The sequence below is a fragment of the Narcine bancroftii genome, unplaced genomic scaffold, assembly GCF_036971445.1.
Source record: "Narcine bancroftii isolate sNarBan1 unplaced genomic scaffold, sNarBan1.hap1 Scaffold_153, whole genome shotgun sequence".
NCBI lineage: Eukaryota > Metazoa > Chordata > Chondrichthyes > Torpediniformes > Narcinidae > Narcine > Narcine bancroftii.
In genome coordinates this window covers 4,740,153-4,759,137 of record NW_027211888.1, presented here as the reverse complement: position 1 = coordinate 4,759,137, position 18,985 = coordinate 4,740,153, and the positions used below count along the sequence as shown (strand labels likewise).

At 43.9% G+C, this 18,985-nt stretch overlaps 2 protein-coding genes across 3 annotated transcripts in view; both read left to right on the top strand.

Moving 5' to 3' along the window:
* Positions 1-8,176, top strand: part of LOC138750483 (microtubule-actin cross-linking factor 1-like) — a 32,867-nt gene extending 24,691 nt beyond the window's left edge. For both annotated transcript variants that reach the window (XM_069912554.1, XM_069912553.1), the window contains one exon: positions 1,332-8,176. In XM_069912554.1, coding sequence (XP_069768655.1) covers positions 1,332-1,339 — 8 coding nt within the window. In that variant the 3' untranslated portion in view covers positions 1,340-8,176. The remainder of the gene's footprint in view (positions 1-1,331) is intronic.
* A 2,051-nt stretch (positions 8,177-10,227) lies between these two features.
* On the top strand, positions 10,228-16,637 carry LOC138750473 (uncharacterized). Its single transcript, XM_069912541.1, has 2 exons — positions 10,228-15,933; positions 16,039-16,637. The coding sequence occupies exons 1-2, from the start codon at positions 15,586-15,588 to the stop codon at positions 16,453-16,455; spliced, it is 765 nt and encodes a 254-aa protein (XP_069768642.1). The 5' UTR covers positions 10,228-15,585; the 3' UTR covers positions 16,456-16,637.
* Positions 16,638-18,985: the final 2,348 nt, after the last annotated feature.

Below are 18,985 nucleotides of genomic sequence, written 5' to 3'. Positions count from 1 at the left end.
AGGGAGAGAAAAGGATAGGGAGGAAGAGTTGTAAAGGAAGGGGGAGGAATATAGGGAGAGGGTGAGGGGCATAAGAGAGGGGAAGGAGAGAGAGAAGAATGGAGTGGGAGGTAGACTTGTCGAAGAAGGGGGTGGGTTAGAGTGGAAGAGGAGAGGGAGAGGCAGGGAGAGTTGTCAAAGAAGGGAAGGGATAGGGGAAGTGGAAGAGGAGAAGTCGATGGATAGGGGAAAGAGAGGAAGAGGAAAGAAGTGGGAGGGAGAGTTGTCGAGGAAGGGTAAGGAATATAGGGAGAGGGTGAGGGGAAGGAGAAGGAGAAGGGAAAGAGGATGAGGGATAGTTGTCAAGGAAGGCAGAGGGTTATAGGGAGATTGTGAGGGGAAGGGAAGGAGAGGGAGGGAGGGAGAGTTATCGAGGAAGGGGGAGGGATATAGGGAGAGAGTGGGGGAGGAGAAGAAGATGGAAAGTGGAAGGAATGGGAGAGGGAGGGAGAGTTGTCGAGGAATGGGGAAGGATATAGGGAAGAGTGTGAGGGTAAGAGGAGAAGGAGAGCGATAAGAGATGGAGAGGGAGAGGAAAGGAGAGAGGGAGAGTTGGTGAGAAAGGGGGAGCGATATAGGCTGAGGGTGAGGGGAAGAGGAGGAGAGGAAAAGGAGAGGGAGAGGAAAGGAGAGTGAGGGAGAGTTTTCGAGGAAGGGGTAGTAATGGGGTGAGGGTGAGGAGGGGAAGGAGAGGGAGGGGAAGGAGGGGGAAAGGGAGAGGGAGGGAGAGTTGTTGAGGAAGGGATAGGGATTTTGGGAGAGGGTGAGGGGAAGAGGAGGAGAGGGAGAGGAAAGGAGAGGAGAGTTTTTGAGGAATGGGAGGGATATAGGGAGAGAGTGAGGGCAGGAGGAGAGGGAGAGGGGAAGGAGAGGGAGAGGGGAAAGAGGAGGAAAGGGAGGGAAATTTTTTGAGGGGAGGGATTTTGGGAAAGGGTGAGGGGGAGAGGGAGAGGAAAGTAGAGGGAGGGAGAGTTGTTGAGGAAAGGGGAGTGATAGAGGGAGAGGGTGAGGGGAAAAGGAGAGGGAGAGGAAAGGAGAGTTTTTGAGGATGGGGAGGGATATTCGTAGAGAGTGAGAGTTAGAGGGGAAGGAGAGGGAGGGAGAGGGAGGAAGAGTTGTCGACGAAGGGGGAGGGATAGAGGGATAGGGGATTAATGGGTTTCTATTGTCTCTGAATCTTTACGAAAAAGTGAAGATGATTTTGAGCTGAAGACCATTGGTCGTCTTCGCGTGATCTTCCTCAACTCTGTTCATCTCTTCCCTTGAATGACTTTTGTTTCCATTGCTTGTAGATTCGTGAAGCGCAGAAGGGAGGACAACAACTTGTGCTGGAAGTCGAGCTGGTAGCAGGACCAACTGTCAATAAGGCAGCCACACTTGGAAACACAATCAACATGTTCAGGTATTTCTACATCCAGTCCTGGAGGATCTCAACAAAGTTCAAGGAGATTTCTGCCAACACCTAAAAATTCGACAACTCCAAAAAAATGTAGTGAACAGATCCAACCTTTGTACACATCATTCATCACCCACACCAAAGCCTTTAACTCTGCATCAAGAAAACAACTATAGGACACCCCTTCTAGTATTAGATGAACTGAAATGGAAGTACGGATCCTGAGGCTCTTCAACAAAGGCATATTGGCCACAGTCATGGTCAACATGAGTACTTGGGAGCCTTTTTGCATGAAGTGAAGAGTAAACAAGGATCTGTGTCAGGTCACTCGCCTGAGTGCTACTGGTACCATGTAACCCAGTACTACCTGTCGCATGGTCGAGTGGTCGGCGACTAAACCGGCTCCCCCATCAGGCTTGCCTGGTGAGGAGGGTGGCTAGACACCCTGCAGGATGAAAAACAAGACCTGTCAAAGGGTGGATGAACCATGGACAGAAAGGTCTGGCAAACCATCATCTGAGAGGGAACAGCAACCTTTGAAGCCAGCAGATGTGCAGAAATAGAAGAAGATGAGAGGAGAGGCCGTACCAACCCAAGCCTGATCTGCCATCTGGAACAACCTGTCCTGAATGCAGAAGAACTTTCAAAGGCAAGATTGAACACAGAAGCCACTTGATAGCAACGAGGAGGAGAACTTTCTGACAGACAGCGCAGAATTCAAACTGAGGTCCAGTCCTGACCACTGGCCATGTAAAGGCATTGCCCTAACCACTACATCAACCGTGACACCCTGCTCAGAGAAGCCGGCTGGAATCTCGAGCGTCTGGAGGAATCGATGTGTCAGGCAGCAGTGGGGAGGGGTCGGGGATCAGCGGCGGCAGTGGGAAGGACTCGGGGATCAGCGGCAGTTCCTACCACACCCCCACACACACAAACCCTGACGCACACGCCCCACACACACACACACACATACACACTCGATTCTTTGAAAGATTTTATTTAATATTCTCAAATTACATAAAGAAAATCAAATACACATAAAATAACTGTAAACTACATCCCCTCCCCCTTACTAATACAATAAAAACCAAAAAAAGAAAAAAATAACCAAAATAAAGAAAAAAAAAACAACCTCTCCTCCCCCAAAACCTTAGAGAAATGTATCAAATATTCCCTGATTGGTCTGCCAACATTACAACATTGATTTAATTTCTATAGCCATGTGTTTCAAATATAAACACCACATATAAATAAAAAAGAATAATTACTTACATTATATGTTAATTTTTCTAAATATAGACAAGAGTGCAATCCGTTATGCCATCTTTGCAAGTTTATATTCTTCCATGTGACAGCTATATATTTTCTCACTACTGCTAACCCAAATCTTAACAAAGCCAAATATGGTTTAGGCATTTTGAATCAACAAATGGAACATTAACATAACCCAACAAACATATTTTTGGATCCATTAAATATCCCTTTGAAACAAATCCCTCAAAAATTTTATAATTTCCTCCCAAAAATGCTTAATTTTCTTTCACGACCAAACTGAATGTACAAAAGTAACTTTCTGCTCTCTACATCTAAAACAGAAATCTGTTAAACTGAATCCATATCTCTTCAATTTCTCAGGGGTTGAATATAATTGATGCAAAAAATTCTAATTGACCATAGTATACCTCACATTAATTAACTTGGTAACACCGTCAACACACAGTATTGACCATTCCTCCCATGTCAAAATAATATTTAATTCTTTCCCATTTGTCTTTTTCCATTTTCTCCTGCAACAACCTATACATATCAGAAATAAAGCATTTTTCACCTTTATCTGCAATTAATAATTCAAATTTCTTTTGACCTGGTAAATTTATTTCCTTCCCATAATTCTTCTTTAAATAATCTCAAAGTTGGTAATAAACAAAGAATTTGATGCAATACCATATCTTTCCTGCAACCTTTTAAATGAACAAAACCTCCCTGCTTCAAAACAATCTATTACATTCACTAATCCTTTAATTTCCCAATCTTTTAAGTAAGGATTCTATCATGAAAAGGGAATTAATTTATTCTGATATAATGGTGATCTTATCGAAACTATTCCGATAGAATCAAGAATTAAATTGCGATTTTACCAAATATTCATTATATGTCGAAAAACGGATAATTTAAATTCTTGTAACAATAAAGGATTCCATTTATAAATGAAATGATTAATATTATTTTCCAAAATCTGAGCCATCTTTATCTTTGCCCACCTAGGAGATTGTTGATTATCAAATAACCAATTAATAAACTTCATCGGTGCCACCTCATAATAATTATAAAAACAATGTAATTGCAAACCACCCAATTTATAATGCCAAGTCCATTTTTGGAAAGAAACCCTCGATAATTTACCTTTCCATAAGAATAACCCAACTATGCAAGGAATAGATTGAAAAAAGTATTGTACTCGAGCATAAATGTTCATCTTTATGCAATTCACTCTTCCTATTAAGGTCAGTGGTAAATCTTTCCACTTATCTAAATCAATTTTAACCTTATTTAATAAAGGTACATAATGCAAAATAAATAATTCATGATCATTTTTATTTACAACTATTCCTAAATATTTAATTTTATTTGACCATCTAAATTTAGTAATTTGTCTACAATCCATAAAATCTTCTTCTGCTATTGGTAAAACCTCACTCTTTTCCCAATTAATCTCATATCCCAATAATTTACCATACTTATTCAACAAGTCCTGTGATAATTTTAGTGAAGTTTTTGGATTAGTTAAATATACAAAAACATCATGTGTAAATAAGCTAATTTTATTTTCATTTTCTCTCACTTTAAGTCCTCTAACACCAAAATCATGTCAAACAGCCTGAGCTAAAGGTTCTGTCACCAAAGCAAGTAAAGCAGGTGAAAGAGGAAAACCCTGTCTTGTAGAACAAGATAAATTAAAAGATTTTGAAATCTCACCATTCGTTATTACCCTTGTCGTAAGTTCTGCATATAAAGCCCTAACACAACCCCTAAAAAATGGAACAAAATTAAATTTTTCCAATACTTTAAACAAAAACTTCCACTCAACTCGATCAAATGCCTTCTCAGCATCCAAAGATATATCCGTTGGTTGATTATCTTGTTGTTTTTAGCATTAATTAATGAAATCAATTTAACTATATTATCTGATGACAATTTAACTACATTGTCTTTGACAAACCCTACCAGATTGTTACGTAAAAAAAATTGGCAAATAATTCACTAACCTATTATCTGAAACTTTTGACACCAATCTATAATCAACATTTAATAATGATATCGGTCTGTAAGGTGACACTTTTAAAGAGTTCCTTTCTTTTTTTAGGTATAACTGTAATCAATGCTTTTGAGAAAGATTCTGGAAATACATCCATTTTAGTTGCTTGTTTCAAAACATCTTTATATAATGGAAATAATAAATCATTAAATTTTTTATAAAACACCACCTTAAATCCATCCTCTCCAGGAGATTTCCCATCAGGCATCGATTGCAAAGCTTCTCTCAATTCTAATTCAGTAAATAAAATATCTAAATTCTTTACCTCAAATTCATTCAACACTGGCAAATTTAAACTAGATAAAAATAAATCAATTTGATCCATTTTTTGATAACCCTCTGACATATATAAATTTTCATTAAATTTTAAAAATTCATCAGTATTCATTTATGTAATTTCTCCATTCTTCCTAATAGCATTAATTGTCCTTGATACTTGCTCAGTTTTATGTTGCCATGCCAAACCATATGCACTCTTTCTCCCAATTGATAATAACATTGTTTAGACTCCAACATCATTTTCTCATATTTATACGTTTGTAAATTATAACGTAATTTCACTTTAGATAAATTTATCCTTTCATCCTCTGTATAATTTTTTTAAATTTTTTTCTCCAAGCCTTCGATTTCCTTTTCCAAATTTAAACTTACAAATAAATAGTTTTTTTCTCTCTTAGTTGTATAGCTAATAATTTGTCCCCTCAAATATGCTTTTAAAGCATCCCACAAAATAAATTTACTTTGAACTGAATTTTCTTTCATTTGTAAATAAAAAATAATTTGATCTCTCATCTACTAAATGAAATCTGGTCTCTTCAATAACTTTTCATTAAACCTCCATCGATAAGCTGTCTCAGTTAATTCAGTCCCTAAACATTTAATGAAGGATATGAGAATAACCTACTTTTATATTCTGCAAAATTAAATCTACTTGTAAATGCACAGAAATCAAAAATACATTTATTCTAGAGAAAGAATTATGCCGAGCTGAATAAAGTGAATAATCTTTCTCAGTTGGATTTAATTTCCTCCAAATTTCCACTAAATTTAAATCCTCCATCATCTTAAACAGTCTTTTTGCCATTTTAGTTCTTTCAACAATTTTTGGAGATTTGTCCAACAAGGGATCCAAACAACAGTTAAAATCTACTCCGACTAACACATTCCCATATGCCTGATTCGAATTTAAAAATGTCCCTGAAAAAAATGTCTGATCATCTTCATTTGGTGCATAAACATACATTAAAGTCCAACTTTCAGAAAAAAATCTTCCAATTAACAATCAGTACTCTTCCAACATTATCAAAAAAAAATCCACAGCAAAAAGTTTTTTTTATTAACTAATATCACCACGCCTCTAGTTTTAGAGTTTAATGAAGAAAAAATTACATGTCCTGACCAATCTCTCTTCAACTTCAAATGTTCTTTTTCTGTCAAATGAGTCCTTTGCAAAAATACAATATCTACTTTTAGCTTCTTTAAATTTTTATTTTTTCTGCCTTTTTCTCCTTTGATTGTAATTCAAAAGATACATTTTTACGTATCAAAATAGCTACATCTTTAGCCTTAGAATTAAATGAAGAAGAATATACATGCCCAACCCAGTTCCTTTTTAATTTCACGCTTTCCTTCACATTCAAATGTGTTTCTTGTAAAAAAGCAATATCAATTTTCATTTTCTTAATATATGCCAAGACCCGCTTACGTTTAACCTAACTATTTAATCCTCGAACATTAAAAGTAGCAAACCTCAACTTTGACATATCTACTATTATTACTAAATACCAATAATATCTTTATATAAAAACTCAAATTAATGTATATAGGCCCTCCAATAAAAAAATCACAAATTAAAAACTAAAAAAAAATTAAAAATAAAAAAAAATTAAAAATAAAGAAAAAGAAAAAAAAAAGAAACCCCCCCCCCCAAAAAAAAAACTACCAAAAGGTAGTAATCCCCTAAACAAAAATTGGGTGTGGGTCACCCACCAGTGGCTGATGACTAGTAAAGAAAGTCCAAATCTCTCCTTGCCCAGCCAAACAGTCAGTAACATCAAAATATTATAAGAACAAAAGAAAAAATAGAATAAGAAAATTCTTTTAACCCAAAAGACTCCAATCTTGAAAATCCCATTTCAGAAGTTGGACTCTTTCCATTCCTGTTTTTTTCCCATTTTTGCCATTTCTTCCTTTTCCAGAGCTACCAAAGTTTTCTTTAGGAGATAATGCTGGACTATGTCTTTGTCCTCTTATATCTGGCCATGAGTCAGCAAAAATTATTGCTTCACAATGAGTTTCAAAAAACCAAAATTGATAGACTCCGTAAAACACCTTCAACACTGCAGGGTAACGAAAAGTAGACTTATAACCTTTATGTCACAAAACTTCTTTAACTGGATTGAATCGACGTCGACCTGATGCATTTCCAACAATGGAGACATTTTCCTGTGTGCTCCCTCCATTGAAATCAAAAGGCTTTCTACTTCTTGGGAACACGCACCTTCTTCCGGGGAATGGGTAATTCCAGCGCCATCCTTCATTTGGTAGCAATAGATTTTTTTTCAGCCCGCACAGGAAATCTTTGGGGTCTAGGCAATGAAGAAATTGAGCCAGGGGCTGTTTCAGGTCGTCTAGTCCCCAGATCCTCAGCACTTCGAAAATGTATATTCTTATGAACTTGAGGTTTAATCTTTTTACCATTAGTGGCCATAATAATTGCTTGATACTTTAAACTAAAATTTAAAAAGTTTAAACTTGAAAACAAAGGGTTAAAAAACAGGTATTTAAAAATCTGGCCAGAGAGGTCGAGATTACATGTCTAGACTCTACGCTATCTTGCCACGATCCCTACTTTTAGCTTCTTAATATAATCTATCACACATTGCCTTTTTATTGGGTGATTTAAACCCTTAACATTAACAATTGTAAAACTTAAATTACTTATTACAACTTACACAATGGCACCCAATCTTTCACAATTAACTTAAACAAAAACCCTCAACCAACAATAAAAAACACGAGACCCCCCCCTGAAAAAACTGCAACACACTCGAGACACATACCCCAGACACATACCCCAACAATCACACACCTCCCACACACACACCCTACCCACAACCCCCAACACACATCCCCAGACACACATTCCACACATACAAGCCCCGACTCACACCCCCCACAATCACACACCTCCCACATGCACACCCCACACACACATACACATCCCAGGAACACACCCTCACGCTCACAAACTCCCAAACATACACTCTGCGCACACACACACACATATCCCCCATACACATACTCCCCCACACACAACCTCTGACAGATATACACAAACACCCTTCGACACTCATACACACCTTCCACACCCTCACTCCACAAACACCCAATGCACCCACAATCCCCTTCCCACACACCACACCTACACATATACCCCGACGCACAACCCAGAAACACCGCCCACATACACCCCTCACACACACTTTCACACATGACCACCTCCCACACACAACTCACAAAATCAACTCCCAGCCACACATCCCACACATAAACGCACACTCACACTCACCCGATACAACCCCTGGACAGATAAACCTCCCACACACATACCCGTACACACATCCTCTCACACTCAGTCCCCCCCACACACACCCACCCACACCCCATATACCTCTCACACACACCCCCAAACACACACACACCTTCACACTTGACCACCTCCCACACACAACCAACACAAAATCAACACCCAGCTACACACACACATACACGCACACTCACACAATACAACCCCTACACAGATAAACCTCCCACACACATACCCGTACACACATCCTTTCACACACACAGTCCCCCCCACACACACCCACCCACACCCCATATACCTCTCACACACACACCCAAACACACACACCTTCACACTTGACCACCTCCCACACACAACCAACACAAAATCAACACCCACCTACACACACACATACACGCACACTCACACAATACAACCTTACACATCTGCCCCAAAAAACATGGCCCCAATGGACATCCCCCACTCACTCCCCACATACACACCCCACACAATCATAACCCTACAGACTTCCCCACAAAAACAATAACATACCCGTCCCACACACACCCAACACAAACCACACACACACACCCATTCATAGACCTCCACCCATCCCCCAAACACATACCCCACATACACACCCAGCACATGGACGCCCCTCCATATTCACCACCGCATTCACACCCCTGCACACACAACCCACGCACAAACCCATTCCCAATCATGCCCCCTACACACTCTCTCCCTCGCATGCACTGCCACACTTATTTCTCCGCACACACACCCTTCACACCCTTGACACAAACATTGCCAGACAAATCCCACCATGCACACGCACTAATGCGACCCTGCACAAACACCTTCCCACACAAGTCCCTCACACATGCACTCCCACTCACATGGCCCTACACACACATCCCGAACCACATACCCCTACACACACACACAAGCCATAAATATGCCCACACACACACTCCCTCATACAACCCCCTCACACACAAACCCGCAAATCCACCCACCCACACCACCCCACACATATTTCCCCCACACTCATGCGCTCACACACAGACACACACACATTCCCTCCACGTATATCACACACACACACACACACACACACACACACACCAACCCTCCATATGCAAACCCCACACAAGCCACACATCCCATACCCACACACACACTCTCTATATTCAAATCCCACACACACACAAACCCCACTCATAAACACCACACAAGCACAAAACCCCTAACACACACAAACTCACACAAAAACACCACACAAACACAAACAACCCCCACACTCAAATCCACCCCACACTCTAACCCACAACACACACTAACCCACCACACATACACACCATACTCACATCCCCAAACATCAGAGACTTACCCAAATTCCCCACACACACAAACCCCAAAATAGCGCCCATGGTGGAAGTGAGGGCATTGGTGCAGTCGCTGACCCATGGGGAGGTGTGGGTGAGGGCATTGGTGCCATCGCTGATGGAGGGAGGGGGTGGTGCCGTCGCTGATGGAGGGAGGGGGGTTGGTGCCGTCGCTGATGGAGGGAGGGGGTGTGGTGCCTTCGCTGATGGAGGGAGGGGGGTTGGTGCTGTCGCTGATGGAGGGAGGTGGATTGGTGCCATCGCTGATGGAGGGAGGGGGGTTGGTGCCATCGCTGATGGAGGGAGGGAGGTTGGTGCCATCGCTGATGGAGGGAGGGGGGTGGTGCCATCGCTGATGGAGGGAGGGAGGTTGGTGCCATCGCTGATGGAAGGAGGGGGGGTGGTGCCATCGCTGATGGAGGGAGGGAGGTTGGTGCCATCGGTGATGGAGGGAGGGAGGTTGGTGCCATCGCTGATGGAAGGAGGGGGGTGGTGCCATCGCTGATGGAGGGAGGGAGGTTGGTGCCATCGCTGATTGAGGGAGGGAGGTTGGTGCCATCGCTGATGTGTCAAGGGGTGCAAGATGACGTCATCATTGACAAGTATGGGGATGGAAGTAGCGCTGACAAGCAGGGTGGGGGCGCATGCAATGCTTGCCATGTCCTATATACGTTGGTGCCCCACACAGACACTGACACACACACTCACCCTGCCACACACACCCACTCACACATACACACCCCCACACACACCCCAAACCCACACCCCTCACACACTCCCCATACACCCATCCCCCACAAACTCACACCCCTCACAACCACACACACACCCCTCACAAACACCACACATAACCCACACCCCTCATACACACACCCTCACACATGCCCCACAACACACACCCCTCCACACCATCTCTCCACCCATCCCACACGCTCTCACCCCCCACCCACACATCCACACACTCAGACACCCCCACACTGCCCCCTACACATATTCTCACAAACACACATCTACACACACTTCCCACATTAACACACCATACACACACCCACCCCCACACACCCCACTCCCCACACACCCACTCCCCACAAACACACATCCCTCACAAACACACACCACACATAACCCACACACACTGCCACACACATACCCCACAACACACACCCCTCCACAACACCCACCCACCCATCTCACACACACTCTCACCCCCCACCCACACACTCAGACACCCCCACACAGCCCCTACACTTATCTTCACAAACACTCATCTACACACATTTCCCACACACACCCCTCTCGCACCCATCACTCACACACACACACCCCACACTAACACACTATACACACACCCACCCCCCACATACCCCACTCCCTACACATCCACCCTCCACAAACACACATCCCTCACAAACACACACCACACATAACCCACACCCCTCATACACACACCCTCACACATGCCCCACAACACACACCCCTCCACACCATCTCTCCACCCATCCCACACACTCTCACCCCCCACCCACACATCCACACACTCAGACACCCCCACACTGCCCCCTACACATATTCTCACAAACACACATCTACACACACTTCCCACACACACCCATCCCTCACACACACACACCACATTAACACACCTTACACACACCCACCCCCACACACCGCACTCCCTACACATCCACCCCCCACAAACACACATCCCTCACAAACACACACCACACATAACCCACACACACATACCCCTCATACACACTCCCACACACATACCCCACAACACACTCCCCTCCACACCCCCATCCACCCATCCCACACACTCTCACCCCCTATCCACACACTCAGACACCCCCACACAGCCCCCTACACTAATCCTCACATACAACCCACACACTCCCACTTACACACACCCCACACACACCTCTCACACACACCCACAAACACACTTCCCACACACTCAGACACCTTCCACACTGACTCCACACAACACACAGACCACACACAATTCCCACACACACCCCACACACCCACATACTTACACACACTTCCCACACACACTCCCACTTACACACACACCCCACATCCCCACACTTACCAAACACTCACCCCACACAAACCTCTCACATCCACTTCCCACACACTCAATCCACACACTCAGACAACTCCCACAGTGACCCCACACACACACACATCCACACTCCAATAGAATCTCTTTTCTCCCTCTCCCCTTAATCCCGTCTCCGAACCAGATTCTTGTATTTAAAGTAGAATTTGTTCCTAGACGAATATAATATGGGTCTGGAAGTCGGGATTTAGAATGAAAGGTTCTGAAAATCGTTCAGGATAGGTCCCCCCAATTATTTCGGGGCAAATTGGAAGATGTTCTTTTATATCAGCGACATGTTCTATCAGTGAGATAATTTTGTCGAGTTCCTTCCATTTGACGTCGATGTTGTGCTTTGTACAAATGTCTGCATATATTTGTTCACTTATGGAAAATGGAAAGAAGGAAATGCACACACGCACACATACCCACTCCCACACCCTCCTACACGCACACATACATACACACAACCTCCCTCACACCCCTTCTTACACACGCCCACACACATACCTACCCAAAAGGACCCAAGCACATACACTCCACACATATCCACCACACAATCCTACCCACACACCCCACACACAACCCCTCACCCATTCCCTCCATAACCCCACATGCAGACCCCAAACACACACCCCAATCCCACAAAACTCCAGACACACATCCCAATGATTTTGGGGCAAATTGGAAGATGTGCTTTTCTATCAGGGACGTGTTCCATAAGTGAGTTAATTTTGTCGAGTTCCTTCCATTTGACGTCGATGTTGTGCTTTGTGCAAATGTTCTGTATATATTTGATCGTTGATATATTTGTATATATTTGTTCACTGTTCTGTATATATTCTGTATATATTGTATATATTCTGTATATACTTTTTCACTGTAAACAAAAGCCCCACATATCTGCACACGCACCCTCACACACACACCCTCCCCCACACCCCTTCTTACACACGCCCACACACATTCCCACCCACAAGCAACCATGCACATATAACCCACACACATCCACCGCACAATCTCACCCACACACACCACACACATCCACTCACACGTTCCATCCAACACCCCAATACCCGAACATGCAGTCCACAAACACACACCCAATTCCACACAACTCCACACACACATCCCAAATCCCACACACAACCCCAACTATTTCGGGGCAAATTGGTAGATGTGCTTTTATATCAGGGACGTGTTCGATAAGTGAGATAATTTTGTCGAGTTCTTTTCATTTGACGTCGATGTTGTGCTTTCTACATATGTTCTGTATATATTTGATCGTTGATATATTTGTATATATTTGTTCACTCTTCTGTATATATTCTGTATATATTGTAAATATTCTGTATATACTTTTTCACTGTAAATAAAACCCCCACATACATGCACGCACACACACACTACCACACACACCCAAATGCCAACAGACACTCCCACTCCCTCACACACACACACACACACACACACACACACACACACACACACACACACACTGTCCCTCACACCCCTTCTTACACACGCTCACACATATACCCACCCACAAGCACCCATGCACTTATACCCCACACACATCCACTACACAATCTTAAAAAATCAAACAAAAGATGAGAAACATTAAATCGGACTGACCCGACAGGACGGAGGAACTAAGGTCGTTTGGAATCAGCAGATGCGATAGAATCGGCAATCTCCGTCAGGCCGAGGGACCTTGAAACACCACGCAAGTACAAACTAAACTGGATGAGAGGGTCCTTGCAGAGAAATGGATTGGAGTCAATCCACAGGACCCTCAGAGCAACAGAGAGGATCACTGGAGTCTCCCTCTTCCCCATCAGTGTGATCTAGCAGGATCCTTGTCTGAAGAGGCCATGCCAAATCCTGGAGAAGCCCTTTGACCCTGCCCACAGCATCTCTCAGCTGCTCCCATCAAGGAAGAGAAAGGAGGATCAGAACCAGCATCAGCAGGATGAAGAACAGCTTCTCTGCAGGGGTCGGGAGAAGGTTGGACCACCAAAGGAACTGCTCCCACTCACCATCCGAGTGCAAACAGAGAGCGCATGTAAAATGTTCAATGATGGGAATGTATGGACATGATACTAAGGGCTGAAAGAGAATTGGAACAGGGTTTTTTGTGGTCGATCATTTATTACGAATAAAGTCTTACACGAAAGGGCAAGAAGCAGCTAAGGTTCTTCTTTCCACACAGATCTACTGTTAGTCCTCTAATTCTATGGGATGTCGCAGGGTTGTAGCTCCCAGTTGTTGGGATAGGCTGACACAAAGTGGTAGGTCCAGGTACTAATGAGGATGCCATCAGATGGTTCCCCACCCCCCACTCTCTCCCCACCACCACTGCCAACATCAGTTCTTTGTATTACAAATAAAGATGAGTGAAACACAGAAGTCTGCAGACGCTGTGCTTATAATTACAAACACACTGACATGCTGAAGGAACTCAGCTATTCTTTCCAGCATTCAGGCCTGAGCCCTTCTTCAAGGAATAAACAGAATAACCCAGAAGCAGGAAATCTCAGAAAGGCTCAGAATTCTGGTTAGGGGACAAATCCAGCCCAACAAAAGGTGTTAATTGGATGTGATAGGGATGAGGTTTTTCATAGCAGGCCGAGCGACCATGTGGTCAGGCGGGCCGAATCGCTGTCCCAGTCAGTTGGTACAAGATGGCATAGGCCCCTTCCCTTCTCACGAGAAGCATGCATTTGGTGACACATGTTGCCTGGGAGATGTCGCCACATCCTGGTTGCAGCAACTCCGCAACGCACTGACATCACTCCCCTAGACCAGCGCACCCCAGAGAGGAATGAGGTCGTCCCCTAAAAGCAGCACGAGAGGTTCATATAAAGGCAGTTACTGGTTCACTTCATGCTGTGTGGAGGTGCTTCATTTCAGTAGCACCACCTTTTGCAGTCACGACAAGACCATGAACAGGCTGTCAGCAAGAGAATGGGATGGGGAATTGAAGCAGGTGGCCACTGGGAGATCCCCACTCTTGTGGCGGACATGGAGAAGTTTGTATTTATAGGATAGCTATAAATTCCGATGAAAATACAACCAGTATAGGTTTTACTCACTCACAGGCTTCCAGAGTGGGTGAGAAAATACAAGTCTTTAGGCCAGCAAATCTTCCAGACAGGGTTCAATGATCAATTCTTCCCAACAGGGTCCCAACCTCCAAAAGGCAGCCCATTCATATATTGGTTTCCCGCCCAAACACAGCTGATTGAGTCTATTACCTATCAGATGTGAATTGTCAAAAGCTACAGTAAGCGTTCAGTAACCTTAACAACACCTTCCAGTGCCAGCTTGAAATTGTTTCTGCTCAGAGGTTTCGCCCACCATTGTTCACAGACGAAGGTGAATGATGCTTGTCAGTGACACATGGGTCTCTCTGGAGGTTGAACTGATCCCAGGGCACTGAGTTCTGGAGAAATGACCACACCAAATTTGATGTTGCTGAATGGAGGAAACACTTTCGTATGTCGCATGGCACCTTTCACTTCGTGCTGGAACTCTAAGAACCTCACCTGAAGCCGCATAGACCAGGCGCAGCAACCATGGAGCCGGGATTTCGATTAGCTGTGGCTCTGCGCTGGTATGCCACCCCTTGTGAGTATCGATCCATCAGTCCCATCTTTGGAATAGGCATCAGCACCGTGTGCATGGTGGTGCAGGTGGTGACGGCCGCCTTGACGAAGTTCCTCGGTAAACGTCTCATGTCCCTGCCCATTGGAACACGTCTCCAGGAGACCAATGACAGCTTGGTGCAAAGGGGATACCCAATGTGTGCCGGTGCCATTGATGGATCACATATTCCCATTATTGCCCCCAGCTTGCATGCTGCAGCCTACTACAATCGCAAAGGCTGGCATTCAATGGTTCTGCAAGCGGTGGTCGACCACAGATTCTGGTGAGCTAAGCCTTTATTGGTCTTTATCACATCACATCTCAATGTCTATCACTTCACTGTGCTTTCCATTCACGTTACAGCTTCTCAGATGTGTTTGTTGGCCGGGCAGTACCCATGATGCCCGAGTGCTTACCAACTCTCCTCTGTATAGAAAGGAAGAGGACCAGGGCGGATACCACTTCCCACCTGACGTGAGTGTTCACCCTACAAAGCTCCATGTGTCAATCTTATGTATGCTTATTGTGTCAACGGTCATGTGTATGAATTAACAACATTCTCCATTGTTGTGCCTGCAGGTGTCCAAGGATGTTAATGGAGTGGAGGTTCCAGCGCATCTTGTGGGTCATCTGGCATATCCACTACGAAATTGGCTGATGAAGGGGTTCACACAGCACCAAGGACTGGATCTGGATCAGCAAAGATTTAACAAGGCCCTTAATTCTGCAAGGATAGTGGTGGAACATGCATATTGCCGTCTAAATGGCTGCCGGTGGTGCCTGTCCAAGCGTCTGGATATCTCTACCACCTTAGTCCCAGGTGTTGTGTTTGCTCGCTGTGTCCTGCACAATATATGTGAGATTAACAAGGAAGACTTTCTGTCAGAGTGGACGTTGGTTGAAGCAGATGGTCCTGCACCCATTAGCACAGATTGTCACAATCAGCAGGCCCATGGGCACCAGGCCATCCATTCTGCCATTTTGTCCATCCTGTAAGGGTATGACCCTGCCACCTAGCTCCTAATTTCCACAACTTGTTCCCCCCTCCACCCTCCCCACCCAATGCGACAACATGAGCCTACTGCCTGGCATGTTATGTGTTCTCATGAAGTAATGGTTGCATATAAATGAGACTTGTGTGCTTGTCAAAAATGTAATAAAAAACATTTTTTGAGAAATCTTATTGCTTCATAAATATCTGAGTTCGATATAGCAATGTAAACATTTCACATTATGTTTAAACTAGATGTAAACCATGGAACGGACAAATCACATTGCAAATACACTCCACACTTGAACACCGCAGAACAAAAACAAAAATGGTAAACACAACAAACACCTCCACCCGGCACCACAGCATTTCTGTGTTGTGCCGATTATACCTCTCGGAGGAGGGTTACCAAGTTCATTTGGCAGGCGCATCCTGCGCATTCAGGTGGCCTTCCGGCAGCCCATATTGCCATTATATGCGGCTTTACAAGTGGGGCATTTGGCCACCTGAAAGTGCCTTTTCTAAGAGTTCCTGTATCTGGCTCATTCCTTGAAGAAGGGCTCAGGACTGAAATGTTGGGAACATATCTTGATCTCCTATGGACACTGAAAATCCGGGCTGAGCTCCTCCAGCTTAACGGTGGGTTTTTAACCACAACATATAGATGCACATCTCAAGACAAGGCCACAAAAATGTGCCACCTGGGTAAATTGCATAACAGGGGCATCTTGTGGTTCCACTTGGCTGCTTCTTACATTATTTGGCCAGGACTTTCTTTGCAAATTTCCCAACACCTATTCTGTGTTTTCTCCAGCCTGTCAATTCAAATACACTTGTTTTCTTACTTCTCCAGTTCTTGGTTTCTCTGCTTCCTGACCTGCTTTTTCCAGCAGTTTTGTATAACTTATATTCCAGCAGTTGCTGTGGTTGAACTTTTACTGATTTAATGAATTGTTTTCATCAGAATCTAAATGTGCTTGAGTCCACGGTCAGCCATGTAAGCATTGAAATGGGTGGCCACTGGGAGATCCACCCTGTTGCAGCAGACAGAGTTGAAGTGCATTAAATGCACCCAATGATTTGGTCACTGCAGCCACCAGTTAAAAAATTCAAGAGGTTCTGCAGTCTGTGTGTCAAGAAATCCCTCTGCACCTCTGTTTTTAGTGGGAATCCTTCAACCCTGAAGTTGTGCTCTCTTGTCCTTGACTCCTCTAACATGGGAGATAATTTTACCAAATCTACTGTATCCAGGTTTCTCAACATTCGAAGTGCTTCTTAGGACCCCTACCACTCATCATTCTTCTGAACACCAAGGAGTATAGTCCAAGATCCATCAAACCTTCCTCATATATTAATCCTTTCATTCCAGGAATCATTCTTGTGAATCTTCTGCAATGCCAGCACATCCTTTCTTCAATAAGGAGCCCAAAACTCTCTCCGCTACTGCAGGTGCTGCCTCGCCAGTGCCTTCTTAAGCCTCAACATCACATCCCTGCTCTTATATCCTATTATTTGCGATATGAATACCAACATTCCAATCAGCTGATTGACCACCAACATGGAAGTTAACCTATTGGGCATCCTGCACGGCGATGCCAAGGTCCATCTCCCCCAGAATTTTGAATGTTCACCCTATGCAATAATAATCTGCCCTTTTATTCCTTCTCCCAAAGTTCATGACCAGACATTTTCCTACTTTGGAATTCACTGGCCTCTTCTTTTTCCATTCTCCTAATCTATCTGTCTCTCTGCAGCCTTGCTGTTTTCTCCCAGCTACCTGCTGCTCTGTAACGGGTGAAGAAAAAGAGATGGCCCCCAGAATTGTTTCCCAGCATTTCTGCACACCTGCAGAGAGCCACATAACACAGCAATTGCCTTCTGGTCGTTCCCCCTGATAGTACAGATTCTAACACCAATGTGTATCTGTCCAGAGTGTACTGTAGGATGACTGTGATTGGCTGAGAGTGTAGCCACACCTACTGGCAGGTCTTAAAGGATTTCTCCTAGCCAGACCAGGTCATTCTGGACTGGTCGACCCACTTATGATATGCTCCAGTCTTTTAGTTAATAAAAGTCTTGGTTTGGATCAACAAGTGTTTGGTTCTTTCGACGCACTCTGCAATGTTCCCCCTTCCTGCACCTTTGCTCTCTGAGATGTGTCACCAGCAGTGTCCTTTCCTTCTGTTCCTCAAAATAGATACTTTATTTTCATATTTCAATATGTGCGCAACTCGGAGTTCACAATATTAGCCAAGAGCTGTTAAAATTCCCGGGAAAACATTGCAAATTATAAAATCTTCTCAAACAATGAAAAACCATGTACAAAAGTGAAAACAGTGACTCCTGGTGGGCCAGGTAAAAACTATCGGGAGATACATAAAAAGGTGCCTTTTTAGAATCTTTTTCTGCTCATGTAGAGAGGGTTTTGAAGGTTAATTGGAAACTATTTTCAGAGGCTTGGACTTGGATGAATTTGTACGGACTGAATGAAGATGATGTTCACTTTGTTCCTGATGCATTTTTATATTTGAATCA

Coding starts and splice junctions, on each gene's coding strand:
- LOC138750473 (XM_069912541.1), top strand. CDS start 15,586: ATGACAGCTTGGTGCAAAGGGGATACCCAATGTGTGCCGGTGCCATTG. Junction 15,934..16,038: donor GATACCACTTCCCACCTGAC/GTGAGTGTTCAC, acceptor TTGTGCCTGCAG/GTGTCCAAGGATGTTAATGG.